Below are 10,229 nucleotides of genomic sequence, written 5' to 3' on the forward strand. Positions count from 1 at the left end.
GAGAGAGAGAGAGAGAGAGAGAGAGAGAGAGAGAGAGAGAGGGAGAGAGAATTTCAGAGGTTGAGGACCCCAGCGAATGAGGGACTGCCTGTGTCCTCAAGGCTAAAGGGGCTGCTTGTCATTCCTAGGTCATTTTAAGAGTGCCAGAAGGAGTTTTGGCATGAGTGTTGGCAAAAGAAGGATCGTGGTCTGAAAGGGCCTAGCATTGTGATCGAGGGAATGAATCAGTTTGTGAAGTGAGAGAATTACAGCCTATGGCAGAGTAGTTCACTTAGTGTGGACTGGGAGGAGTCATTTAGGACAAGTGCGTCCATGTGGAGTCTGGGAAGTATGTGTAGGGAGGGACAGAGTGGAAAAGAGGGCTTGGGCATCATTTAGGAGACAGTTAACATCTAGGGCTCTGACCTCAGAAGGGGTGTGTGTGAATCTGTACCCCAGTGTCTCCTGCCCCCACCCCCATCCCTCCATAGAGACCCCCACCAAGAAGAGCCATGGTGAGAAGTTAGTCATTCATCAGATTTGGACTCCTGTCGTTGGTCTAAATTAAGAATCACCTGAACTTTCCTAGTTCAGTTTAGGAAGAATGGGCCAGTGGGATAAGGGCACTCCCATCCAAGGCTCAAGACCTCAGCATTATCCTTGACTTGTCCCTCTCTCTCCTTCACCTCATATATCCAATCTGTTGTCAAATCCCACTGTTGCTGCCTCCATGGCATCTCTTGTATCTGTCCATTCTCAGATCCTTATTACTTTTCCCTATCAAATGAAATGTCTGTGAGTGCCTAGCATAGGGTCTAGCACACAGAAGGAGTTTAATAAATGCCTGTTCCCTTCCCTCCCTTACTTCCTTTCTCCCTTGGACTACTGTAATAGTTTCATAATTGGTTTCCCTACCTCAAATCTTTCTCCACTCCAATCCTTGATCCATCCAGCTGCCAAAGCTGTCTCCAACAAGGGCAGGTCTGACCATGTTACTCCACTGTAACCTCTGGTGGCTCCCTATTACTTCTAGGATCAAATACAGACTCCAGTCTGGCTTTTAAAACCCTTCACAACTTGATTCTAACCTGCCTTTCCATCCTTATCATATACATTACTCCCTTTTACCTACTTTACAATTTAGCCAAAGTGTTTTTTTTTTCCTCTTCTCATACATAGAACTCCATCTCCATTTTCTTTGCCTTTGCACTGTCTGGAAGGCACTTCCTTCTCTCCTCTGCCTAGAATCCCTTACTTCCATAATGGGAGCCCAGTAAGCCTTGGCTGATGCAATCCCCACTTTTTTTTCTGGATGGTAGATCTCTCATTCTCAGTCTTCAGTCTTCTAAATTCTAGGCTTCAATAGACGACGCCCCCCCCCCCCATTAAACCAAATTTCACAGTCTAACTGCCCCTGAGATCCCCTTAGCCCCACACTCACATTTTCCTTGTATTTTCCAAATGCAACCCCAATGGATGACTTATCCTGCCACTCCAGCAGGACAGCTTGGCTTCCCCAAATTCCAGGCCCCTCTCAGAAATGGAGACAAGAGATATTTCTGAGCCCAGACATTTGCATTCCAATTCCAGACAAGTGATTTCCTACCCACCTGGTAGCTGGATGTCAGAGTAACCTGGAGGGTAGGGAGAAAGAAGGACAAAGATAAGAGGTGAGATAATTGGTGGAAGTGAAATGACCAGGATGGGGTGAGTCAGAAGTAGGGTTGAGATAAAAAGAAATGAAAAAATAAATAAAACAATAACTGAAGGGAGGGAGAGAAGGTTTAAGACAGCAGGAAATCAGGAGAAAACAGGGAAGGAATGCTACAGTTGAGTGGATGTGAAATTACTGGGAAGGGGTAAGAGAATAGGGACAAGGCTGGATTCAGGGAAGAGGCTGGAATAAGAGAAAGGAAATAAGGGGAAGTGGCCAAAATCAAGGAAGGTTTAGATAATGAGCAGGTGAAATAACTGGGAAAGAGGAGGAGAAGGAAGGCAATGGAGACTGAAATAACATGGTGCCCTAGGGAGGATGACTCCAGGTGAGACCTCACTCGAGAGGAAGATGTCCAGGGAAAGAATTCAATACCAGAAGGGCTAGGGGAATGGGGAGGGTGGGAAGTAACAGGAGACGCAAGTTGGGATGATAGTGAGATTGAGATAAAAAGTGGATTAAGGAATACAAGCCAGGGTGGGTTAATTGGGAAGATGAAGTGAAAGGCTGAAATTCCGAAAACAGGGAAAGGGTGAGGGAAGAGAGGCAGTGAGCTAAACTGGGGAGGGGTGTATGCCAAGGTATGGATGTACAAAGGGAGAAGTGAAGGGACCAGAGGGGGTGAGATCACAGGGAAGGATGGACTGAGACACAAGTGAGAGAGCACAGGAGAGAGGGAGATGGAGAAGCGCTGGGATGAGATACCTGAGCAGGGAAAGAGAGGGACAGCAGGGAGGGGTATAGAGAGCTAGGAGAAGAGAGAAAACCTGGAAGAGAGGGATAGGAGAGAGGAGGAGAGAGAACGGGCAGTGTGCGCTAGGAGGGATGGAGACGTCCGCAGGTAATGCGCAGGAGGGGAGCGAAGGGAAGAGGGCCAAGGCCGGGAAGAGATCTCACCGGAAGCCGCCGGCAGCAGCAGCGGCAACGGCAGCGGCAGCGGCAGCAGCAGCAGCAGCAGCAGCAGGGACAGCGTGAGACCTGCTCCCGAGGCCCCAGGCTTCGGGGAGCAGGACGCTGCTGCAGGGGCTGCGGCCAGCCTCCTAGCCTCCATCTTGGCTTCGGAGCTGGGGGAGGAGATAGGGGGCGCCAGTCTGGGTGGGTGGTCCAGCCTGGAGCCATCCCCCACTGACTGCAGGGTGCACTTTGCGTGCAGAAGGAGTGCCTAGTCAGCATCGGAACCCAGGCCTCAGGCTCCCAGCGCAACACAGCCGACAAGCATTTACCGAGAGCACATAGCTAGGCACACGCAGACTAAAGTCTGCCTGGAGGAGTCTGTGTGTGTGTGTGTGTATGCACGCATGCATGCACACCCCCGCTGCATACCGCACACCATGTGTGTCTCTGCTGTAGCTGCATGTGAACACGTGCGTGCATGTGCATGGATTTGTGTGCGCGCACGTGTGTGCACATATATGTGTGTGCATGTATGTTCGAGTTGTTTCAGTCGTGTCTTACTCAGTGACTCCATTTGGGGTTTTCTTGGCAGAGACGCTGGAGTTGTTTGCCATTTCCTTCTCCAGCTCATTTTACTGATGAGGGACAGAGACAAACAGGAGTAAGTGACTTGCCCAGGGTCACAAAGGTAAGGACCTGAACCAAATCTGAATTCGGGTCTTTCTGACTCCAGGCCTGGGGCTCTATCCACTGGCCCACCTAGCTGCCCTCATACATATATTAGCACATACTAAATACAAGATATGGTCTGGGGGAAGCCACTGCTAGGTGGGGCATTAGGAATGATGTTTGAACTGAGCTTTGAAGGAAGCTAGGGATTCTAAGAGGAAGAAGTCCAAGGAGGGAGTGCACACCAGGCCTGTGGCAGAGCTAGTGCAAAGGCACGTAGGTGGGAAATGGCTTGCTCTGTGTGAGGAACAAGGTCAATTTGATTGAAGGCAAGTAATGTTATTGTTAATAAAAAAATGTTGATAAAGTTGGACAGGTAGGATAGGTACAGGTTGTAAAGGACTTTAAATGAATGCCAAATAGGAGTTTATATTTGATCCTAGGCAACCACTGAAACTTGTGGAATTAATTATTTAATGAAGTATTTCTTAAGTACTTTGCTCTGTGCAAAGTTCTAGGGATAGGAACAGAAATGTGAGATAATCTCTGCCCTCAATGAGCTCATATTCAAATGGAAGAGAGAATACTTATGGAAGGTTTCAGCTTCAAGTCAGATGGAAGGGTCCCATGGTCATTAGGGTGCCTCACCTTTCATGTTGTTTCTGCTAATGAAATTGTATCCATTTCTGATGTTGAACCATTTGACAGTGACAAGGACTTTTTCTTTTGGGTCTTCAAAAGACCTCCCCATAGCACCTATAGGAATGTAGAAGCTGCTCCCCAAGATGATGACTGTGGGTGTTGGTTGCTGTTTCCAGGGCTTTCCAGTTCTGGGTCCTGAGCTGTCTCCATCAGGGTTGGATGGGAGATGGTGGTCAAGGTGGTATATTTGGCACATACTGCCTCAGGTAAATACTCCTTTTGAGTAAAGAAGTGACTCAATCAGACCTGAACTATAAGAAAATCACTTTGTCAGCTGTGTGAAAGATGCATTGTAATAAGGCAAAGAGGTAATTGTAACTACCTAGGTGAGAGGTTTCTAGGGTCTGAATTAGGGTTGAACTATTGAGTAGCTATATGAGTGGAGAGGAGAGGACACATACAAGAGATGCTGTGGAGGTGCAAAATTTGGCAATGGATAAATAGGTGGGGTGAATGGGAATGAGATTGACATGGAGGTTGTGAATCTATATGACTGGATTGGATGGGGGGGGGGCAGGGAGTTCCTTGACAGAAACATAGAAGTTTGAAAGAGGGTCTGGAGAAAAAGACAGTAAGTTCTGTTTTGGATAGATTGAGTTTGAGATGCCTACAGGATATCCAGTTTGGAATGTCCAAAAGTCATTTCATGGTGTGATACAGGAGCTCAGCAGAGAGCCTAGAGGTGGTTTATCTAGACCTAGGGGTCATTATCCTAGATGGTAAGTGAACCCATGTGAACTGATTCTATCAGAGAGACAGAGGCAGAGAGAAGAGGGTCTGGGACCTAGTCCTGGCACATGACCACATTTAGAGGATGCTGTTTGGATGATGACCCAGCAAAAGAGATTGAGGGGTGGTCAGTGAGACCAACAAATGAGGGCTTCAAAAAAGACCTTCAGATTTGTTACGGTAGCTAAGAGACCACTGGTAACTTTGGAAAGGAGATATTTCAGTTGAGTCACGATGTCAAAAGCCAGGTTACAAAAGGTGGAGAAGAGAGGGGGAATAGAAGGGGAGGTGAAAACAAGGAGTGAAGAGAGCATTTTGACTGTGAAGGGAAGGAGAAATATAGGACTACCACCAGAAGGGATGGCAGGGTCTGGAGAAGGTTTTTTTTGAATGAGGAGACATAGGCAAGTTTGTAGGAAAGAAGCAGTAAAGAGAGAATGATTGTGGGGGCAACTTGTTGAAGGATGGATAGGACCAAGGGTGTGTGTGTGGAGAAGGTCTCTGAAGTAAAAGAGGAGAGAACGGGAGGGATATCAAAGGGTTTTGAGGTAAAGAGAAGGGGGAAAAAAGGTGGCATACTGGATAGAGTGCCGGGCCTGGAATCAGGAAGACGCATATTCCTGAGTTCAAATCTGGTCTGATACTAGCTGTGTGACCCCTGGGCAAGTCACTTAACCCTGTTTGCCTCAGTTCCCTCACTTGTTGAATGAACTGGAGAAGGAAATGGAAAACCACTGTAGTATGTTTGTCAAGAAAACCCCAGATGGGGTCAGGAAGAGTCAGACATGACTGAAATGACTCAACAATAACAAAAAAATTACCTTTCATATATCCCATTCTGAATTTTTTTTTGTTTTCTTCTGTGTATTTTGAAATGCTTTATTAAAGCTCTTTTCTTTCTTTTATTTTTTTTTTTGCATCTCTATCACCAGCTACTAACCTTCCCTACTCCTTTCCACCGATAGAAGCCCTCCCTTGTAATAAATATGTATGACCAAGCAAAACAAGTCAGTACATTGCTTATGTCTGAAAAGGTGCATCTCATTCTATACCCCTAGCCCAAGTCCATTACTTCTCTGCCAAGAAGCAGGAAGCAGCCGCCATCTTTGAAAGTCACGATTGGTCACTGTTCTGATTAGAGTTCTGAAGTCTTTCAAAGTCATTATCCTTTATTTCTCTTAACTTCTATAGCCCACACTATCTTTCCTCCTTCTCAATCACTTGTCCTGCATAGCCTCGTGTAGACCTCTGGGTGTCCTAATTCCCCAGTTATGCTCCAGGCTCTCTGAAGGCAGGGATCCCCCACAGGTCCTGCCTGTGGAGGGTGAGCCAAAAGTGTTTATGAACTGAATGGGGGGGGGGGTGTTGGGCAGCCTCCTTTCAAGTGTGTACAAGGAAAGTATCTTCATCTCTCTGACCTCCCCCTGCCACACCCAGTGCGGGACCCAGCTTCCAGGGATGTTCATTCCATAATATTAAGGGATGATGGACTGACCACTCATCTCCTCTGAGTACTGTGGCCTGGAAATGGGCCAACTCACCCAAAGACACAGTGGGCAGTGGTTAGTACCCACTGAAGGGAAATGAGAGAACCTCCACAAATATGCTTGTTCTTAATCTGCAGGCTCACCTGCCATGAGCAGCTGGGTGGGGCAGTGAATAGAGCACTGGGCTTGGAATCAGGCAGGTTCCTCTTCATGAGTTCAAATCTGGCCTCAGACACTTAGTGACTGCATCACCCTGGGCAAGTCACTTACTCTTGTTGGCCTTAATTTCCTCATCTGTAAAAGCATCTGGGGAAGGAAATGGCAAACCACTTGTAATGTAATGTCAAGCAAAGGCAACTTCCCAGGTTCAAAATACCAGCATAGGTGCTCTCTATTTTATTCAGTGACAAACCAAGAACAGAGAAGATCAAAACATGACATCATTCAAAATACAGCATTTACTAAGTGTGATTAAATAATCTCCAAGTACTACCCCACCCCAGGACCTTCCAATCATTCAATCAATTACAAAGTCCCTGTTCTAAATACTTCTCCACCCCTAGGCTATACCTTAATTAAGTCCACCACAAAGCCCCTCTTCTCAAATGGAGATTAGTTTCCAAACATAAGGTCAAAAGTTCCCCACCCCTGGATCACAATTGAATCTACCCCAGAGTTACATCAAGTTTAAACACAGCACTTAATACCCAAATGGAGGTCTTTTCTTCATCTTGACACGAGGCAAGTTCTCAGCAATCTTAGTTCCTGGGGAGACAAGGCTTAGCAAGGCCATAAGATACATTGCCAGTCCCTTCATGAATTCATCCTCTGTCTGTAGAACAGTCCTAGAACCCCTGAACACATTAGCAAAGCCCTCTCCCAGGATTTCTGTAAACATACAACAAGAAAATCCTTCTTCAGGGCTTCTGAACCAACAGAAAGGCTCCCAGACCCCTGCAACAACAGCACTGTCCTTCACCAGTGGACAGTATTCATTGTGTCTGCAGGACAGTCTCCAGACCCCTGCAACAACAGCACTGTCCCTCACCAGTGGACAGTATTCACTCTCTGTCTGCAGGACAGTCTCAGGGCTTCTTAGCGAACAGCCAGGTTCCAGGACTTCTTCAACAAAAGGACTGTCTTTCACCAGTGGACAAATCTGGCAAAACAACATCAAAACAGACAGACAAAGTACCAGCAAAACAGCCATGTCTCCTCAGTCCTTGGCAGCTCAGGGGGCAGGTCTCAAAAGTCCAGGGCAATTCAAAGCGGCCACCAGCAATTCTCTTAGTCTCTCTCTCTCCACGAGGTGCTGCTTCCAAAAAGATCTTCCGCCTCTCTCTTGTCTCTCCAAATCTACGTCACCAGCTCCTCCCAGTTCAGGACCCTCCCCTCACATCAAAAAGTCCATCCCACAGGTGGGATCAACAAGCTCTGGGCTTCAACACAATCAGTTTGAAAACCAAGCCAATACAGGGGAATCTTTAATTGCCATTACTATCACACCACTTCAATATCTTAACTAAGAAAACCCCAAATGGGGTCGAAAGGAGTTGGACATGACTGAAATGACTGAACAACAACATGAACAACTACCATGGCCATTCCAAACTAATGGGTCTCCATTCCATTGTAGAGGTGATGCTGGCCACAGGCTGTCGGGGTGAAGAAGAAGGAAAAGAGGCTAGATGGGGATTCAGGATACCTGTTTATGTGTTGTCCTACAAGCAGAGGGGAGTCACTGAGCCTCGGTTTACTCATCTGCAAAAGGGGGTAGTTCTTGGACCATCAACCTCATGGGGGAGTTGTGAGGGAAATCCTTGGGGCACTTTAAAACTCCTCACCTTGGCCCCTGTCCCACTCTCCCTTGTCCCATACTTATCTTTGTACTAAACATATCCTGCCTGATGAAATATAAGCTCTGGGAGAACTCTGCTTTTTCTTTACACAGGACAGGTAAATCTCCCACCTCCAGGTCTTTGTACTATCGGTCCGTCAGACGCTGAATGCACCACCACCTCCATGTGATCTTTCCTGATCCTGCACTACCCTTCTAGTGCCTCCCCCATCCTCCACTCCCTGCCAATTACCTGACATTTTCTGCATAATTACGCATAAAGATCTAAACTCCTAGAGGGTAAGGATTATTTCCTTTTTGTCTTTGTATTCCCAGGGCCTAGCAGGGTGCAGCACACAATTGGCACTTAATAAATGCTTGTTGATCAATTGAGTCATTTTGAACAAGACAAAGAGCCTTGTCTATAGTAGTCACTTAATAATATGTCGAAGCTGAAAGGTAGAGATGAGAATGAGGGCCAAGTCCCCCTCTTGAACCTATGGGCTTCCCAGCATGAGGGAGATTTTTTTCTTTCTCAGATTGGAAGCTCTCTGAGATGGGGGTCTGTAGCAGCAAGCACCCCGGCGTCCTCAGGGTTTGCTGCTACCACAGGTTCTTGGATCCGCTTTGATAAAGGAAAGCAACTCAAAATGGGTTAACAAGCTTACTTTAATCAGTCAGACATATATGGTTTACCTTGTTCAGGGGAAAAAGGTCAGCACCCCGAACTTCAAAGTATACAGGCAGAATTATCAAGACAAACAGATCTAGTAGACAGATTTCAAACTGTCCAACCATTACATCCATACCCAGTCAACATCTGGGTTTCCACATCTGGGTTTTTCAAAGCGGGTGGGAGGGGCCCTGGACAACAGCTTCCCAGAATACAGATCAAATCACAGAACACTTCTCAAAGTGAGCCCCCAAAACAAAGACTCACATCAGGGCTTATATAGCCTTCTCCTGGCTCAGAGAATGTAACAACCTTTTGGACCCACTGGCCAATCAAAAAGTATCTACTGAAAAACAAGCCTCCCACCCCAGGCTTCAGGTGCACTTTAGCCTAGGGGCAGGGAAGATCTTCCAAATTTGCATTCCCATTACAGGGTCACCCCCTTCCAATCAGACCAGGGACTCCTACAGGGTAGAAGTGTGTACTCTGCTTTTAGATAAGTGAAGGCAGGGAATGTGGCTCTCCTGCCCCTCCCTGCCCTCCTCGCTCAGTCCTCTGCTGAAGGTAGAAGAATGGAATGGGACAATATCTTTTCTGAAGTCCCATTCCCAGTGTGGCCTTTCCTCATGGCCAGGCTGCATGGTCAGAGCTTGGTGATGACTGATGATCCACCTTTTAAGTCTGGGAATACATCCAAAGTCATTGACTTCCTCACCATCATCTCCTTCAGGCTGGTTTCAGCTCAGTGATGCCCCGAGCCTTTAGGACCCAGTTTCCTAAGACTGGAAGCAATCTGCCATAGCTGAGGATGCTAGCCCTTCCTGCAAATTAACTGCTATGCCACAGTCATAAAACTGAAGCCGCAGAATCTAGCACATGGAGTTTCCTTGAGCTGGAGATTCCAACTGGCTACCCCCCTGCTTTGCTATTTCAGGGATGTTTCTGTTCAAAGGAATTTGGGATAGACCTGGTGCTCTGGGGACTTCAACCCTGTCCTGCACTTTTTGGGGGAAGCATTCTCTGGGTCTGCACCTGGGAGTCTGTGATGGGGTATGGAAGGTCATCTGGAGCCAAGAAGCCCTGCCTGAGTTTGATTCTGACTCAACACTTACTAGTTGTATGACCCTGGGCAAATAATATTTAATCTTGGCCAGCCTCAGTTTTCTCATCTATAAAATAGGAATGATACTAGCACCTGTCTCACAGAGTGCATCTCACAGATGGAATGAGGTAATATATGTGAAGCACACTGAAGGCTGCAGTGTTATCCACTGTGATTATGAGAGGAGACAAGACTCAGCTTGAATGAAATGCTGCTTTATGTCCACTGATCTCTGGGTGTATCTTTAGGAAGCTGTAAGCACCCACTTAGGGGGCTGATCATTTCAACTGAATAAACATTTATTAAATGTTTACTGTGTGTAGAGTCCTCTTTTAGGTGTTAGAGGGAAATGTAAAATGAAGAGAAAAGATGACTACTGGTCCTAGGGAAGGAAGGAAGGAAGAAAGAAAGAAAGAAAGAAAGAAAGAAAGAAAGAAAGAAAG

The 10,229-nt window shown here is 46.7% G+C and overlaps 1 protein-coding gene across 2 annotated transcripts in view; it reads right to left on the bottom strand.

Moving 5' to 3' along the window:
- The window catches only part of LOC138166962 (putative serine protease 45), an 11,224-nt gene extending 8,438 nt beyond the window's left edge, over positions 1-2,786 (bottom strand). The window contains exons 1-2 of one of the 2 annotated variants that reach the window (XM_069095427.1): positions 2,591-2,786; positions 1,590-1,613 (exon numbers count right to left, since the gene is read on the bottom strand). In XM_069095427.1, the coding sequence (XP_068951528.1) occupies positions 1,590-1,613; positions 2,591-2,744 (178 nt within the window). In that variant the 5' untranslated portion in view covers positions 2,745-2,786. The remainder of the gene's footprint in view (positions 1-1,589; positions 1,614-2,590) is intronic. The other variant, XM_069095428.1, reaches the window with a different exon arrangement.
- Between the last annotated feature and the right edge of the window lie 7,443 nt (positions 2,787-10,229).

Source organism: Petaurus breviceps, unplaced genomic scaffold (genome assembly GCF_028583685.1).
Source record: "Petaurus breviceps papuanus isolate PSGF00001 unplaced genomic scaffold, PetGlider_PUasm1.0 227, whole genome shotgun sequence".
NCBI lineage: Eukaryota > Metazoa > Chordata > Mammalia > Diprotodontia > Petauridae > Petaurus > Petaurus breviceps.